This window comes from Danio aesculapii, chromosome 1 (genome assembly GCF_903798145.1).
Source record: "Danio aesculapii chromosome 1, fDanAes4.1, whole genome shotgun sequence".
Classification (NCBI taxonomy): domain Eukaryota; kingdom Metazoa; phylum Chordata; class Actinopteri; order Cypriniformes; family Danionidae; genus Danio; species Danio aesculapii.
This window is the reverse complement of record NC_079435.1, coordinates 44,574,818-44,593,974: the sequence shown is the minus strand read 5'-3', so window position 1 is coordinate 44,593,974 and position 19,157 is coordinate 44,574,818. Positions and strand designations below refer to the sequence as shown.

General features: G+C 33.8%; 1 protein-coding gene across 2 annotated transcripts in view; it reads left to right on the top strand.

Moving 5' to 3' along the window:
- Positions 1–17,981, top strand: part of micu3a (mitochondrial calcium uptake family, member 3a) — a 61,530-nt gene extending 43,549 nt beyond the window's left edge. The window contains exons 11-16 of one of the 2 annotated variants that reach the window (XM_056461026.1): positions 322–416; positions 1,847–2,018; positions 9,347–9,455; positions 15,080–15,237; positions 15,704–15,768; positions 17,100–17,981. In XM_056461026.1, the coding sequence (XP_056317001.1) occupies positions 322–416; positions 1,847–2,018; positions 9,347–9,455; positions 15,080–15,237; positions 15,704–15,768; positions 17,100–17,106 (606 nt within the window). In that variant the 3' untranslated portion in view covers positions 17,107–17,981. Of the gene's footprint in view, positions 1–321; positions 417–1,846; positions 2,019–9,346; positions 9,456–15,079; positions 15,238–15,703; positions 16,490–17,099 lie in introns of those variants that run through there. The other variant, XM_056461034.1, reaches the window with a different exon arrangement.
- The last annotated feature ends 1,176 nt before the right edge of the window (positions 17,982–19,157 follow it).

Sequence of the window (19,157 nt, the reverse complement as noted above, 5' to 3'; positions counted from 1 at the left end):
CAGGAACTTTATCTGTACACAACTGGCATGCTTGTGTGCATTTCTGTGTATCATTTCTCTTGTGTTTCTGTTTCAGTCTAACACAATTTTTATGCCATTCTATCTACTGATGGTATAAAGATCTGCACGTCTACTCTGAACATGTTCTCTGTGGGCTTCATTGGAGTCGAGATAAATGGATGCACACTTTCAGGCGCTGGATGGCTGGTACTCCGAATGGCTCGGCAAGACTGCTTTTTCATTCCAAAGATATCTGGATTTTTGTCATAGTTTGTTCTCTCTTGTTTTGCTCTCTTTACCACCACTCCTCACCGATGGCAGCGTGCCGATGAGAACATGATGATTGACACCACTCTGCTTGTGCACTTCTTTGGCAAGAAGGGGAAGGCGGAGCTAACGTTTGACGACTTCTACAGGTATGACTGATTGAGCACTGAAAACATGGCACTTATTCATCTCTGCTTGACATGGATGGATACACAAGATGTAATGTCTTTCGAGAAGTTAGTTAACTGCTTGTTCTAACAGGATGTGACAAGATAAAATGTCAAATGTGCAGAGGGTTTGGATGTTTTTTGTTTAATTCTTTAATCCTAACCAGGGCTACATGTATTTGTTTAAAAATAAAGTAAAATGGTAATATTGAGTAATAGTGTTAATATTTAGAATAGCTATTTTTATTGAAATATTTTTTTATTTAATTTATTCCTGTGATGACAAACCTATTTTTAGCCTCGTTACTTTTATGTTTCAGAAGTCATTCTAATGAGCTAATTTGTACAGTAAATATTTATAATATTGAAACATTTGCTTAATATATGTACAGTTTGGGAAATAAGTATTGAACATGTCACTATTTTTCTCAGAAAGCATATTTCTATTTCTAAAGATGTTGACTTGAAATTTTCATCAGATGAAAACAACAACCAAAGAAAGACATATATAAAAAGAAACCAATATTAATTAGTTTACAAATTAAGTAATATGTTATCAAATGAAACAACACAGAAAAAAAAGTATTGAACACCTGAAGAAAGGAAAGTGTAAAAAGGCAGAGAAAGGCCAGGCAGCAGCTAAAATCTCTCAGTTTTTCAGCAATCCTCCGCCCTTAGACATTGTAAATTAATATTGATAATGATGAAGATGAAACCAGAGTGGACATTTCAGCAAGACAACGATCCAAAACACAGCCAAGAAAACTCTCAAATGTTTTCAGAGAAAGAAAACCAAGCTGTAGAATGGCCTAGCCAATCACCTGACTTGAATCCAATAGAAAATACAAAATAAAGATCAGTTTAGATAGACAAAACCCACAGAACCATTAAGATTTTACACTCTGTTGAAGTCTGTGAAAAAAATAACACCTGAGCAATTCAACTGACTTGATTCTCTATATAAGAAGCATCTTTAAGCTGCCATCTGTATATAGTTTTAAATGCAACATATTTATACCAGATTATCTGATTTAAAAAAAAGTATGTTTTAAAGAAATTTTGTAATGCCACTGTCACCTTGGTTCAGTTTAATTCATTCTTGCTAATGTAAAGTGCTAATTTCTATCTAACAATCCCACAGACCACAAAAGATTGAAACATAGTGTACATTTATATTGTGAAACAATGTGTGTTTTGCTGACCACTTCTGCTGACCACATATACGTATGCTTTGTGTGTCGCAATATTAATTTCAAAAACACTGTTCTCTACAAGAATAATACATCCTAGCAACCAAATAAAGAAAACCCTGGCCCAAAGTGACAAGTTTTGTATGAATTATCCACTTTTTTTGGCAGTTTACCATGCAAATATGTATACTCTGACTCTTATTGCTGTCATTGATCTTTCAGATTCATGGATAATCTGCAAACTGAGATGTTGGAGATTGAGTTCCTGACCTATTCCAAAGGCATGACTACCATCAGCGAGGAGGACTTTGCACGAATCTTACTGCGCTATACTAATGTAGAGGACATCCGCAGCTATCTGGAGAACGTGCGTCAGTGCATACCTGACGAAAAGGTAACGAGTACTGTCACATAGCTGCTAATACATCTATAGTCAGTGATAGATGAAAGATGATTGTTACTGAATTCTAGGCATTGCTTATACCTGGTATTAAGATGCGTTTTGGTCGATCAGATAAAATAGAAATATTTCTGTTTACAGTTGCTATTTCAGTTCATCCTTTCTGTACACTTTTTTGATCTGTTTCTGATCTAATATTCAAACATTGTAAAGTTTGCGCAATAAACATACCGTACAATATAACCAAAGCCAACATTTTGGTGAGCAACTTTACAGTTAAAAATCCTATTACTAAAAGAGCAGGGAAATCAATTGAATATACTTTATTATCCATGTAGGCCTCAGTAAAAATATATTTAACATACATATGTGTTATTGTCTTCATTTCAGTTTGGTCAAAGCATAATTTAGAGCAAAGTAATTAGATTGCATGTCTTTACAAATAAAAGTATTATTTTTATGCAAGGGATCAGCCAAAAGCAGATCATGCAATACTTGTTTTGGTGACTGAAATTGTGCTGTATGTTGCGTTGCATAAAATAAAATGATTAACAGAATATTATTAATACAATATATGTCAAATAAAACGGGTGGCGTAGTGGCTCAGTGGTCAAGATCAGCAAGAAGGTTGCTGTTTTAAGTCCCAGCTAGGCCAGGAGGCATTTCTGTGGGAAGTTTGCATGTTCTCCCCATGTTTGTGTGGGTTTCCATAATGTACTATAAGTGAATTAAATGAACTAAATTGGCCGTAGTGTATGAGTGTGTGTGATAATGAGAGAGTTTATGGGTGTTTCTTAGTACTGGGTTGTGGTTGGAAGGGCAACCATACTAAAACATATGCCAGAATAGTTGGCGGTTCATTCTGCTGTGGCAACCCCTAGTGAATGAGGGACTAAGCTGAAGGAAAATGAATGAATATCAAATAAAACACCCACAAACCTGTTCTTTGAGAATGCTAGCTATAGCCTATTTAAAAATCAAATTCTTAGTCAAACACTCGTTTATTTGTGTGAAACAGAAAAATTAACTGTGATATTATTGATTTTATATGTAGAGATTTTGTTAGGTAGTCTAGTAATTGTTTATTTTGGTATTTATAATACCATTGAATCATTTTTAGAGCATGTGAACATGAAAGTGGCCATTTGAACACTCTTGACCACATGAGTGTCAGCACTGCAAAGCAATGTGTTTACAGCTACCTCTAAAAGGGTTGTAAAGTGGACAATCTCAAAATCTTTTAGGCATCATGTGCACCTGTATTTGTGTTGTTAACTCCATTTGTAATCAGATAAACAAAAACGCATACCACAACATAACCCTAACCCTAACCAGGTACATCTTAATACCAGGTCCTAAAAGGAAGGCGTAGGACAACCACTACAACCAGCTACCTCTTTATCTGATCCAAATCTCAATACCCATTATATGCTAAGTTAATAAAAATGGCAAGTTAACTTTTGTTCTGTGCATGTCTAAAAGTCTGTTATCCAACCCCAAAATAGCAAAGTGACATCACTTAAATGTTGATGCCCTCTATAGTGAGTGTGTGACACTTGCATGTAAACTGCAGTTTAATTGCATAGTCTCCCTATTCTCACCTCTCCACAACTAATACCACTAAGCCCTTTTATCCTCCAGCCACAGCCATCTTTCCTGAAGTTACCATGTTTACTTAAGAAGCAAGTGTCAAATTCACACTTTCTAGTGAAGGGAAACTTTACAAGGCCCAGTTGTTTGAATAATATTCCCATAAATGTTACATTGTTATGTATCTCTTTGTTGTGTGGTGCCATTTTTTGGTTTGTTTAGCTGGTCTACTGTGGCTTGACTCTTATTCTTGACTGTCATTGATGTAAATCTGATCCATTTGCTCAGAAACTATCAATCTAGTATATTTACACTTATTGCTGGAGTTATTATGCATTTCTTACAGTAATATTCAACATATTTGTATGCTGTCTAAAGTAAACTGTCTTACTAGTTTTAAACGAAATGGCCAGTAAATATATTTGGTCACACTTTTCAATAAGGTTTCATTAGTTATTGTATTAACTAACATGAACTAATTATGAACAATACTTGTACAGCATTTATTAATTATAGTTCAATGTTTATTAATGCATTATTAGCATTCAAATGCATGCTTGTTAACATTAGTTATCGCACCATGAGTTAACTAGAATTCATGATAAACAACTGTATTTTCATGAACTAGTGTTAACTAACATGAACAAATACTGTAATAAATTTATTCTTCATTGTAAATGCATTAACTAACATTAACTAGTACAACCTTATTGTAAAGTGTTAGCATAAATTTATAAGGGAATGTTTTGGTTAAAAATGTATGAATTCAAACAGTTCTAGACATATGAAGCAGGTTGACCAATGAGTCATTCAGAAATGGTTCAAAACTGAATTAGCTTTTCAATCACCTTTGAATGTGTTTGTATCAGTTTAAATGTATTTATTATTCCTGTTTGGAGTAACAGAATTCTATATTGGAAGATTTTTTAAGTCACCTGTCTGAAGTATAAGGATAAAGATATCTGAAAAAGCATAAAATGTATACATCGTGTTTTATTGTTTATATGTTTGAAATGCATTCTGATTGCTGTTCAAATGCATTGATATTATACTAAAAGAAATAATAATGGAGGTAAGTAAACTTTAATATGCTGAAGTTTCAGGGGAAGATCCAGCTTTATTGCATTGCATTGTACAGAAACGTCCTTTATTCTCTCTGTTATCCCTGTTTATCTCACACTGAAAGAAGCCAGAGGTTTGTCCCTGCCACGGTGATCCGTCATCCCGCAGACCTTGATCAGATCATGTTTGGCCTTTCTTTTTGTGTTTCAGTTGTTTTTCTTCTATTTGATCTTGTGGCACGTTCAAGAAAGTAAATTCCCATTTACTTTCAACCAGCTAAAATGGTCTATATATGAGAGCTTACTTTAAAAAATATACAGTAGCCACAAACAAAATTATTTGGTCATTTCATCCACAAAATATTATTGCTATTAAAATGTCTGTCTGTCTGTCTGTCTGTCTTTCATTATTTTTTCAAAGAGTATAGAGTTTTTTGTTCTTTCTTTTGTGCTTTTTTCTCTGTATGGCTGATTGCCTGTCTGTCTTTTTGTCTGTCTGTTTATCTGTCTGTCTGTCCGTCGGTCTGTCTTTCTATATGTCTTATTGTCTGTTCGTCTGATGGTCGGTCTGTCTCTCTATCTATCTTTCTGTCTGTTTGTCTTTCGATCTTTCTTTCTAATTGTCTGTCCATCTGATGGTCGATCTGTCTGTCTGTCTATCTGTCTGTCTACATGTCTAACTGTCTGTCTGTCTGATGGTCGGTCGATCGGTCGGTCGGTCTGTCTGTCTGTCTGTCTGTCTGTCTGTCTGTCGGTCGGTCGGTCGGTCTGTCTTTCTATCTGTCTGTCTATCTTTCTGTCTGTCTGTCTTTCAATCTTTCTTTCTAATTGTCTGTCCATCTGATGGTCGATCTGTCTGTCTGTCTGTCTGTCTGTCTGTCTGTCTGTCTGTCTGTCTGTCTGTCTTTCTGCCTGGCTGTCTGTCTGTCTGTCTGTCTTTCTATATGTCTATTTGTCTGTCTGTCTGATGGTCGATTGGTCTGTCTGTCTGTATGTCTGTCTGTCTTTCTGTTTGTCTAATTGTCTGTCTGTCTGATGGTCGGTCTGTCTGTCGGTTGTCTGTCTCTGTCTGTCTTTCTGCCTGTCTGCTGTCTGTCTGTCTGTCTGTCTGTCTTTCTGCCTGTATGTCTGATTGTCTGTCTGTCTTTGTCTGTCTGTCTTTCTATATGTCTAATTGGCTGTCCAATGATGGTCGGTCTGTTTGTCTGTCTGTCTTTCCATCTGTCTGTCTTTCTGCCTCTGTCCTACTTTAATTCTTTCTTTCTTTCTTTCATTCATTGATTGATTCTTTCTTTCTTTCTTTCTTTCTTTCTTTTGTGCTTTCTTTCTTGTCTTTGTGTCTTTCTGGATGTTTTTTCTGCCTGTCTTTCTTTCTGTCTCTCCGTCTCTGTGTCTGTCCATCTGTCTGTTTTAGGTCTACCTACCTACTTCTTTACCTACCTCTTTTACTAACCTATTCAACTTTTATTAACCTATTCAACCTAAATCAGTCTATGATATAATAAACTGCTGTTGGTTTTAAGTGAAATGTCCAAATACTTTTTCCCCCACTGTATTTGTGTGGGTGTGGTTTGCGTATGTGCTTGGGGCAGCATTTGTGTTTGAATTCAGATTGTCATGCTGTCCTTCTGTAGAGGGTCACCCGATGTAGTTTCTCCATGCCTGACTGCTCTCTTTTAGCTCTTTCCCAGTCTCATCTGAAGGATCTGTTTGTGTTGAGGGTATCAGGTTTGTGGGCCCCCTTTGAGCAGTTTGTACATTTGTCTAGAATGATTTCACCCTCCTCTCCAATTTCCACAGAATAGACCCTAAACTTACTTTTATGGCATTTTATGGTTTTCTACCATGAGCGCCAAGTCCTGAACCCAATCAGACCGCAATCCAACTTTAAACATCAAGTTAATCCTGGCCTTAAACCTAACCTAATGTGTAACTAGAACTATGTTAAATACTCACCAGAGAGGTTTATGTGGATTACCAAAGCTGTGATAACACTTCTCTGTTTGTTGAAAGCATTTTCTACCTCATTACTTTTTATCTTGTACTACAACCAAAATAAATCAGGACTCTGTTAATACTGACACCCTCAGGTGAAAGATTTAATCATAAGTTTTGGTTAGACAGACAGGACTTTAAGATTTTGTTCATTCAGTTCTAATTAAAATAAGATAATTCAGTCATTCGCACACCCACAATCGTATGACTAGACTTTCTGCTGTTGAAGATGATTTTAAAAGCACATGTGAAACATACAGTACATGAAATGAGTGGCTTTTTAATATGTAAACATTGTGATCTTTTTTATTATTTAATTTTTTTCCAAAGCCACAGTTTCATGTGTTTCATATTTTTTGTGTGTTTCACATGTGTTCCATTTGTGTTTAACATGGGATTTTAACATGATTGCATATGTGAAACTCATTGTACACTTATGTGTTTTAATCTTCTGTAAGGGAGACGTGTACATGATGATGCAGCTTTCTTTTTTTTTTTTTTTTTTGTGAATTAACCCATTGAGGTCTAGATGTAAATTACTTTTTAAAAGTTTGGGGTCAAGAAGATTTAAAATCTGCAGCAAATTGTATTGATTTCTGAACGATCATTCATGTGATACTGACAACTGCAGTGATGGCTATTAGTCTCAGCTTTGAAATCACAGGACTAAATAGGATTTTAAAATAGATTAAAATAAAAAATGCCTTTTTTAAGCTGAAAATTTATAATAAAGCTTATAAATTTAAATTCATTTAAGTAATATTATTGACTAATATGAAAATGTTCACATGATTTACTTACAATACAGTTTGTAAAGTAATATTTTCTGTATTTTAGTTGATATATTACATTAGAGACTTGCTTTGTTTACAAAATAAGTAGATCTAATTGGATTGGCACTATAAATATTAAATAATAAATTAAAAAGCTATTATTTTTTATTTCCTATATCAAGTTTTTAGTTATGATACTCCCAAAATTCTGCATAAATCCAGATTTTTTACAAACTTTTGCGCAGATATAGCAAAGAATGTCTGCAGGTTCTGTCTGGCCCTATGCATTATCTATGTTATGTAAGTATGTTTTCATATAGAGTGTAACACAGAGTGTATATATACATATCGTTTACTTGTTTGTAGAGCAAAGCATACACTTTAAAATGTCATTTATTTTAGAAGCCTAAAAGGGGTAGTTCACCCCCAAAAAAAGAATATTCTGTCAAAAATATCACCATTGACTAGTTTCAAACTTGTTGTTGTTTTTGTTGTTGTTGTTGTTTTTGTTTTGTTGGACACAAAAAGTAATATATTTTGAAGTTTTTGTTTATTTTTGGGTGAACTATCCCTTTTATCCAGTGATACACTGTGAGAGTAATACTTACAAACAGAGTAAATGTACTTGAAGCAAAGCATTTCAAAGTAAACATCAAATGACTAAGTAAAAATGTATCAACAATCTTACTTTTACATACAGTTGAAGTCAGAATTATCAGCTGAAAAACTGTTTTTATTCTAGCCAAAAGGATACAAATAAGACTTTCTCCAGAAGAAAAAAGATTATAGGAAATCCTGTGAAAATCTCCTTACTTTGTTAAACATCATTTGAGAAATTTTTGAAAAAGAAAAACAATTACAGGAGGGCTAATAATATTGGCTTCAACTGTGACTTAAAACATAAAATTTACTTAATTCCATAAATTAATTTTATTTTAAAAGTCTGCCAGCAAAAACCTGCCAAAATTGACTTCAGTTTCATTTTTATCAAATAATCAATAAGATAACAGTTGAAGTCAGCATTATCAGCCCCCATTTTATTTTATTTTTTTTATATTTCTCAAATGATGTTTAACAGAGCAATGAAATTTTTACAGTATGTCTGATAATATTTTTTCTTCTGGAGAAAGTCTTATTTGTTTAATTTCTGCTAGAATAAAATCAGGTTTTGATTTTTTTTTTAAAAAAAACTAATTTAAGGTGAAAATTATTATCTTCTTTAAGCTATTTTTTAATAGTCTACAGATCAAACCATCGTTATAATAACTTGCCTAATTACCCTATCCTGCCTAGTTAACCTAATTAACCTAGTTAAACCTTTACATGTGACTTTAAGCTGTATAGAAGTGTCTTGAAAAATATCTAGTCAAATATTGTTTACTGTTATCATGGCAAAGATAAATTAGTTATTAGAAATGAGTTATTAAAACAAGTATGTTTTAAAAATCGTACCAACCCCAAACTTTTGAGTCGTGCATTAAAGGAGGTTCTTTCAGTTACAATTTGTCAGTCAAATTGTGAGTTATCTCAGTGATGGCAGTGTATGATGTCATGCTGTTTGTTTTCGCTCGTCTGCATTCAGAGCGGCTGACAATTTGATGACATTGTGCTATAAAATGACTCATTCCTTTCATCGTTGCACGTATCATTACACATGACACAATGAGCTGAACGCATCAGCAAACAAGCATGAGTCGCACAGCTTCTGATTTCTTTCACATAAACCAGATTGTTGATTTCTTTTTATCCACCGTATGCAGTTGTCTTTTCAGTGTGCATTCGCTTGTATGAAATGCGTATATATGTCACTGATGTCACAGATCCTCTTGAATGTAATGACAGCTCTTGATGCCTCAGATTAAAGCTTTGTGTCTTTTTTTTATTTTTTTTATTTCATGATCAGGGCATCACCTTCGAAGAGTTCAGGTCTTTCTTTCAGTTTCTTAATAATCTGGAAGACTTCGCCATTGCCATGCAGATGTACAACTTTGCCTGCCGTTCCATTGGACAAGGTGAAACACTTCATTCGAATACGTTTATAAAACACATAGTGTGATTCATAAGTCATGAGCGCAAAACAGTGGACCTGAAAAAAAATTAATTATCAAATTAAAACCAAGTAATTCATAGCAGTTTCATTGTTATGATAGATAAATAAATAATGTAAATGTGTTTAAAACATATATATATATATATATATATATATATATATATATATATATATATATATATATATATATATATACAGAGATAGATAGATAGATGGATGGATGGATGGATGGATGGATGGATGGATGGATGGATGGATGGATGGATGGATGGATGGATGGATGGATGGATGGATGGATGGATGGATGGATGGATAGATAGATAGATAGATAGATAGATAGATAGATAGATAGATAGATAGATAGATAGATAGATAGATAGATAGATAGATAGATAGATAGATAGATAGATAGATAGATAGATGTAAATACAGTTGATGTCAGAATTATTAGCCCCCCCCTGAATTATTAGCACCCTGTTTATTTTTTTCCCAATTCCTGTTTAACGGAGAGAAGATTTTTCAACACATTTCTACACATAAAATTTTTTAATAACTCATTTATAATAACTGATTTATTTTATCTTTGCCATGCTGACAGTAAATAATATTTTGCTAGATATTTTTCAAGACACTTCTATACAACTTAAAGTGACATTTAAAGGCTTAACTAGGTTAATTAGGTTAACTAGGCAGGTTAGGGTAATTAGACAAGTTATTGTATAATGATGGCTTGTTCTGCACACTATCGGAAAAAAATAGCTGAAAGGGGCTAATAATTTTGACCTTAAAATGGCTTCTTTTTTATTAAAAACTGCTTTTCTTCTAGCCGAAATAAAACAAGTAAGACTTTCTCCAGAAGAAAAAAATATTATAAGACATACTGTGAAAATTTCCTTGCTCTGTTAAACATAATTTGGGAAATATTTAAAAAAGAAAAGAAAATTGAAAGGGGGACTAATAATTCTGACTTATTATATATATGTATGTATTTATATAAACTAAAATATTCTGTTGTTTTGATAATGTAGTATATTTTATTTAGTAAATAGTACAAGCATTTATTTTTTTCATTTATAAATATCATTTATAAATCATCATAAAAAATCATTTTAAATGTACTTATATTTCGCAAAAACACCTTTTCTGTGTATTTAAAATGTACGATGATTATAAAGAAAACCCAAAATGAGCTTGTCATGTTAAATTAAATATATCTCTCATTTAATAAGCCATCTGACTATGCTTTTGTAAAACAAATATATATTTTAGATTTTGATGTGTTGTTGTTTTTTTATTTATTATGGTGGCTTGAAAAGCCAGCATACTGTTATCTATCTTAAACTTATTAGGCTGGCTTGTGTAGCAAGCCAGACTACTGTTATCCTATTTAAACTTATTATTATTTTTTTTTTTTATTATTCTTCTTCTGAGACTAAATTTCTAACTCTATCTCCTCCTAGAGCTTTCAAGCTATGACCACCAAACTCGCACCAGACCTCCGAACTATTCGGACTCGGATTGCTATATCTCCTCAGACTGATCCGACTTTCGGTTTTCCGAAAAACGTCCCGGGACCACCGAAAAAATCCCATAGGCTTAACATGGGGGCAAACTTTGTGACCTCATAACTCTGCGTCAGAATGTCACACAGACTTCTAACTGGGCTCATTTAACTCAGACTACCTAACTGCCAATAACTGATGAGCTTTAAACTTTCTAGCCACGCCCTAGCAACCACTTTTGGACCCTAGAAACTGTCCCATAGACTTCCATTGCAAATGATGCTCATTGACTTTACATTGGATCAAACTTTGTGAGCTCATAACTCTGCATCAGACTGTCATAAAGACTAATGGCTGAGCTCATTTAACTCAGTCTAGCCAGCAGCCAATCACTGATGGCCTTTTAACTTTCTAGCCACACCCTAACAACCAGATACTGCACCCTAGCAACTGTCCCATAGACTGCCATTATAGAGGCCCAGATTGATATCGTCCTGCTGCAGTGTTATAGAGACATGGGGGTTGTTTTTAACTGTTCATACTGGCAAGAAGCTTTGATACATCATCAGTCTAAGCTGTCAATCAACTCCATAGCAACAAAACAGACTAACCTAGCAACGATATAACAGCAGCTATATCTCAGTATCAAAACATCGTAGAGAAGCGGGGGTTGGCTTATTTGACTCATGCTAGCACACCATAAATCCTGTATGGTTCACATGCTAGCAATGACTAGCAACATGCTAATTCATGCTGGAATCATGCTAGTAACATGCTAATTCATGCTGGAATCATGCTAGTAACATGCTAATTCATGCTAGAATCATGCTAGTAACATGCTAATTCATGCTAGAATCATGCTAGTAACATGCTAATTCATGCTAGAATCATGCTAGTAACATGCTAATTCATGCTAGATTCATGCTAGTAACATGCTAATTCATGCTAGAATCATGTTAAGAACATGCTAATTCATGCTAGAATCTTGCTAGTAGCATGGTAATTCATGCTAGAATCATGCTAGTAACATGCTAATTTATGCTAGAATCATGCTAGTAACATGCTAATTCATGCTGGAATCATGCTAGTAACATGCTAATTCATGCTAGAAACATGCTAGTAACATGCTAACTCATGCTAGAAACATGCTAGTAACATGCTAATTCATGCTAGAATCATGCTAATTCATGCTAGAAACATGCTAGTAACATGCTAATTCATGCTAGAATCATGCTAGTTACATGCTAATTTATGTTAGAATCATGCTAGTTACTTGCTAATTCATGCTAGTAACATGCTAATTCAGACTCGGCTTTTCAAGCCACCATAAAGTTTGTCCTCAAACTTTAATATCTAGTTCTTCTTCTTCTTCTTCTTCTTCTTCTTATTCTTCTGAGACTAATTTCTAAGTGTATCTCCTCCTAGGCCTTTCAAGCTACATACTTCAAACTTTCGTCAAACCTTCAAACTGGTCTGACTCGGGTTGCTATATCTTTTCTAACTGATCCGACCTTGGGTTTTCCGAAAAACGACCCAGAAAAATCCCAAAAGTCCCATTGACTTAACATTGGGTCAAACTTTGTGAGCTCATAACTCTGCATCAGACTGTCCTACAGACTTCTAACTGGACTCATTTAACTCAGTCTAGCCAGCAGCCAATAACTGATGACTTTTTAACTTACAAGCCACTCCCTAGCAACCACTTACAGCACCCTAGCAACTGTCCCATAGACTTCCATTGTAAAAGACTCCCATTTACTTAACATTGGATCAACCTTTGTGAGCTCATAACTCTGCATCAGACTGTCCTACAGACTAGAGTCTGGCCTCATTCAACTCAGTCTAGCCAGCAGCCAATCACTGATTACCTTTAAACTTACTAGCCACTCCCTAGCAACCAATTTCAGCACCCTAGCAACTGTCCCAGAGACTGTGACTAGCTATTCTAACACACGCTAACAGTTTTAACATCCTACTGACATGCTAATCTTGCTAGAAAGGTGCTAGCAACACGATAGTGACATGCTAGTCATGCTAGTAACATGCTAATTCATGCTAACAACATGCTAATTCATGCTAGAAACAAGCTGACTCATGCTAGAATCATGCTAGTAACATGCTAGTTACATGCTAATTAATGCTAGAATCATGCTAGTTACATGCTAATTCATGCTAGTAACATGCTAATTCATGCTAGAATCATGCTAGAATCATGCTAACAACATGCTAGAAACATGCTAGTAACATGCTAGAATCATGCTAGTAACATGCTAATTCATGCTAGAATCATGCTAATAACATGCTAATTCATGCTAGAATCATGCTAGTAACATGCTAATTCATGCTAGAATCATGCTAGTAACATGCTAATTCATGCTAGAAACATGCTAGTAACATGCTAATTCATGCTAGAAACATGCTAGTAACATGCTAATCCATGTTAGAATCATGCTAGTAACATGCTAATTAATGCTAGAATCATGCTAGTTACATGCTAATTCATGCTAGTAACATGCTAATTCATGCTAGAATCATGCTAGAATCATGCTAACAACATGCTAGAAACATGCTAGTAACATGCTAGAATCATGCTAGTAACATGCTAATTCATGCTAGAATCATGCTAATAACATGCTAATTCATGCTAGAATCATGCTAGTAACATGCTAATTATTGCTAGAATCATGCTAGTAACATGCTAATTCATGCTAGAAACATGCTAGTAACATGCTAATTCATGCTAGAAACATGCTAGTAACATGCTAATCCATGTTAGAATCATGCTAGTAACATGCTAATTCATGCTAGAATCATGCTAGTAAAATGCTAATTCATGCTAGAATCATGCTAGTAACATGCTAATTCCTGCTAGAATCATGCTAGTAACATGCTAATTCATGCTAGAATCATGCTAGTAACATGCTAATTCATGCTAGAATCATGCTAGTAACATGCTAATTCCTGCTAGAATCATGCTAGTAACATGCTAATTCATGCTAGAATCATGCTAGTAACATGCTAATTCATGCTAGAATCATGCTAGTAACATGCTAATTCATGCTAGAATCATGCTAATAACATGCTAATTCATGCTAGAATCATGCTAATAACATGCTAATTCATGCTAGAAACATGCTAGTAACATGCTAATTAATGCTAGAAACATGCTAGTAACATGCTAATTCATGCTAGAATCATGCTAGTAACATGCTAATTCATGCTAGAAACATGCTAGTAACATGCTAATTCATGCTAGAATCATGCTAGTAACATGCTAATTCATGCTAGAATCATGCTAATAACATGCTAATTCATGCTAGAAACATGCTAGTAACATGCTAATTCATGCTAGAATCATGCTAGTTACATGCTAATCCATGCTAGAATAATGCTAGTAACATGCTAATTCATGCTAGAATCATGCTAGTAACATGCTAATTCATGCTAGAAACATGCTAGTAACATGCTAATTCATGCTAGAATCATGCTAGTAACATGCTAATTCATGCTAGAATCATGCTAGTAACATGCTAATTCATGCTAGAATCATGCTAGTAACATGCTAATTTATGCTAGAAACATGCTAGTAACATGCTAATTCATGCTAGAATCATGCTAGTAACGTGCTAATTCATGCTAGAATCATGCTAATAACATGCTAATTCATGCTAGAAACATGCTATTTCATGCTAGAATCATGCTAATAACATGCTAAATCATGCTAGAAACATGCTAGTAACATGCTAATTCATGCTAGTAACATGCTAATTCATGCTAGAATCATGCTAGTAACATGCTAATTCATGCTAGAATCATGCTAGTAACATGCTAATTCATGCTAGAAACATGCTAGTAACATGCTAATTCATGCTAGAATCATGCTAATTCATGCTAGAAACATGCTAGTAACATTCTAATTCATGCTAGAATCATGCTAGTTACATGCTAATTTATGTTAGAATCATGCTAGTTACTTGCTAATTCATGCTAGTAACATGCTAATTCAGACTCGGCTTTTCAAGCCACCATAAAGTTTGTCCTCAAACTTTAATATCTAGTTTATTTTGTTGTTGTTTTTTTTCAGATGAGTTTGCTCGCGCTGTGTATGTGGCAACAGGCCTCAAGCTGACCCGACACCTGGTTAACACCATCTTCAAGATATTTGATGTAGATCACGATGATCAGCTCAGTTACAAGGAGTTTATTGGTATCATGAAGGACCGGCTGCACCGTGGAGGCAGAGTAAGAATATATGGATCATATGTCGTATTTTATCAATTCATTAACGTCAAGATTTTGAGCTTTCCAGTGAATTTATATCAAGTAAGCATAAGGATAACATCACTGCAACTGTGGCGCCATCTGGTGTTACATAACCATATATTTTTTTACATTTATTTATTTATTTAATTTTTATTTTTTTATTTAATTTTATTTTTTTTTCCTTTGGCTTAGTCTCTTTATTTATCAGGAGTCGCCACAGTGGAATGAACTGCATATGTTTTACGCAGTGGATACCCTTCCAGCCACAAGCCAGTACTGGGAAACTTATATTTTTCATTTTTTTTACATATGTATAAAAACAAATTTGTTTTTAGATTATTTTTCTCCCAAATAAATGTTGAAAAAATATTTCAAATTAAAAAAAAAATCACAATATTTAAAAATACTCAAGTGACTAATTCTCTTCATTTCTTCTTACCTACAGGGCTATAAATCTGTTGAGCGTTTTACTTCTTTTAGATCATGTTTGAAGAAGGAACTGGCTAGCAGATAAGTATCCAAGCAATACATAGATAAGATATTTGGCATTTCATTAACTTAACTTTAATTGTCCTGAAAGATTTTCAGATATTTGTGTGTATAAATTTTATCAAGAACATTTAAATTCCTATCTGCATATTTACCTTTTTCTTAATGAGCAACTCCGAGCAGCCATTAGAAACTTTTTGGCTCAAGACTGTCGGTCTAATTGAATTCCACTGATTTTAAACGGTCTCATGAAGTACTTTGAAATGTGCATTTTTATTCAAAATTTGACATACTCTCAACTAAAACAAAGGGAAAGGGCGAAAGGGAGAATAGAGTAGCTCCTCACCTTAAAAAAAAAAAAAAAAAACAGCCAATTTTGTCACTGTTTCAGAGCACACTAGCCTTTAGACATCCTTAAAACTAACATACTGATTGTTAAACTCTAAAAAACTTTATTTTAATTTCACTGGACCCTTAAAAACAGCTCATTATGCTGCTTGATGTTGCAAATTGATCTTTTCTTATTATCTTGTTCTAATTTTTATGTATAGTCATGAACACACTTGTTTATAGAGCAAGACATTTTTTCCATAGTCAACTAAATTGGAAGTTCTAAAATAATCGCAAAAATCAGTGCACTTCCACATTAAAGAATAAGTTATGTTTTTTAATAGTTTAGTGTTTAGATGAATGAACACATTACCATTTTTGCGTTATTTTGTCTCTAATACTAAACAAATTTTTGTATCAATATGATTTTAAGGTTAGCGATACCAATCAATGCATTTCTTATCTCCTAATGTCAATAGTTAATACATCCAATGCATTTTTTTCAACACACCCCTTGATTTCTAAAATATCAACCTCTACCAAATGGTTGATATGTCAGTTTATGGGAAAAGTACCAGAATTAATACATCAGAAAAAAATCAGAAAATATTAAATGTAAGACCCATTTTTATTTTCTGAAGTAAATATTTCAGATTCTCATTTTAACATGTTTTCTTGTTTTTTTTTTAAATACAACCAAAATCAAGTATAGTAGTGCAACAGGATTATGTTTGTTTGATTTATTTGTAAACCAATGCTGTGTGTGTGTAAAAAATATTTAAAACAGTTATTCTTTTAATGATTTTAACAGTCATTATTTAAAACAGTTAAAATATGGTCAACCATTTAGTAGAGCAGGCAGCGGTATGTTGTTTATAAGGCTTTAAAATACTTAAAATAACATCGCTTATTCCAAAATTTTTGCTATTTGTAGGCCTACTAGAAAATATTTGGGTTAATATCTGATGATTGAGCGAGTGAGTATTTGAAAGTAATGTTAATGATCTTCTTTTGATTTGCACCAGGTGAACTTGAGTTTTCCTTTCTCTGAAAAAAGAAAACCCTGATTATATTCTGCTGTTGAAACGTTGGGGGAGAAAGCAAAGTGCTCAAGATTTCACCGTGAGATCTACCTCTTCCTCTTCTGAGCTCCGAACCTCTTTGAAGTCGGATTGGGATCGACGCTCTGCACTGCATGTTCTTGTATCTGCGCAGCTCTGCATGATCAAACTTTATTCTGTAATCTGATATTTATCTAGTTTGCATGCAGCCTGGAGGAAAGCACATCTCTCTGCCTTGTATCTGAAGTTCAGTCCATGCAAGTTCAAATTTTGTAAGTCATACAGTTGCACGTATATGTCCAGACAGAGTAAAGATTATTTTTATGAAGATTGAAGCAGCCTGAATTTCTCATCTTAGAGTTTTATTGATTCAATTCAATTCATCTTTATTTCTATAGCACTCTTTACAATGGATATTGTGTCAATGCAGCTTGAGAAAAGAATGATTTGATTTTAATGTACTGTATTATATATATCAATTATATATTATGTTTGTTTTTGTTTGTTTGTTTTTCATTATTATCTATCAGGATTGATTATATATACCAAATCATACTGTGTGTAAAGAGTGATATTTTTCAGTGTATAGGTTTAAAAGAGAGTGTAGCATTAAGCCCTGTAATGAACATTGCCTTAATCAAAAAAAGCTTATTTTTCTCATACAGTATTTAATTTTGAACACGTATGATTGTACTAAGATTGTATAAAACTGTCTTGTCATATGAGGCAAATAACTGCAGTCTCAGCTTGCTTTTTATGACTGCAATTTGAGCACTTGACAAAATACAGACTTGAAATCCCTCCTCAAAAAGTTATGCAAGTCAATAAAGTAGTTTCAATATACATTCATGTCTGATACAAAGTTCTCACTGTGATCAACGTTGTGATTGTTATTATTCCACATGAAATGTATGCATATAATTCCAATATGCGCTTTTATTGAAATATTGAAACAACATTTAATTATAAACTAACAAAATGAAAATAATCATATCTGGAATAGCTTTGGAGTAAATCTGATCAGACAGGGTTTTTTCTATTCAGATACAATACAAATTTGACAGTTATTAAATTAAAAATAAAACCTTTGTAAAAGGTGTGTGTGAAAATATTGTTCAAAAACAAAATATATAAATGGGGGGAAAAACAATAAAAGCAAATACATTGAATTAATATAGAAATATCATCATAAACGTATGAATTGATAATTTGGGTCTGGTAATTTATTTTGTGCCTTCTGCTGGTGGTTCAGCAATACATTTGAATGAAATAGGTCCTAAAACACACAAAGGAAAGCCTTAAAGTGTACTGATTTTTACAGAATTTGTACAATTTAATAGTTTTTTTTTCTATGGAAAATCGTTCATTTTATCAGGGAATGTTTTGATTAGGCCTATTTGTGACGTTTTAAAACATCTCCCTGCTGAAAAAAAAAACAGCTTAAACAAACCTAAGCTGAACGACCAGCCTGGTTTTAAAGGGGTTCTGGCCATTTCCAGGCTGGTTTCAGACATTTCCAGCCTGGTGTTCGCTGGTCAGGCTGGGAAATGATCAGCAGAAACCAGCTAAAACCAACTTGACCTGCCTTGTTTAAGATGGACATAGCTGGTTTTGACTGGTCTCCCAGCCTGGTTTTCATAAATCTAACGCAATTAGGTCCCAAGTTCACTGTCTCCAAAAGTACTGTTATTAGTATTTGGCTATCAAATGTATGTTTATAGACATTTGTTCATAAAATTCATTCAAAAATAACATTTAGATTACGAATGAAAGTATTAGCTCTTAACGGAACCTTTCTACAGAACTGGCGATTTACTCCGGACGTTTATTGGTGATGAACCTATTCGCGATACACAAAATACTTTTTTACTCAATAAAACTACTACAGTATGCATATATTTGCCAGTATTTGATGTGATAGTACATAGAATTTCTGTTAGAAAGTCTATAATGCTTATGTAGGACATTTTTGTTCAACTTTATTGAGAAACAGTAATGCTCACTCGTGATTGGCTGCTT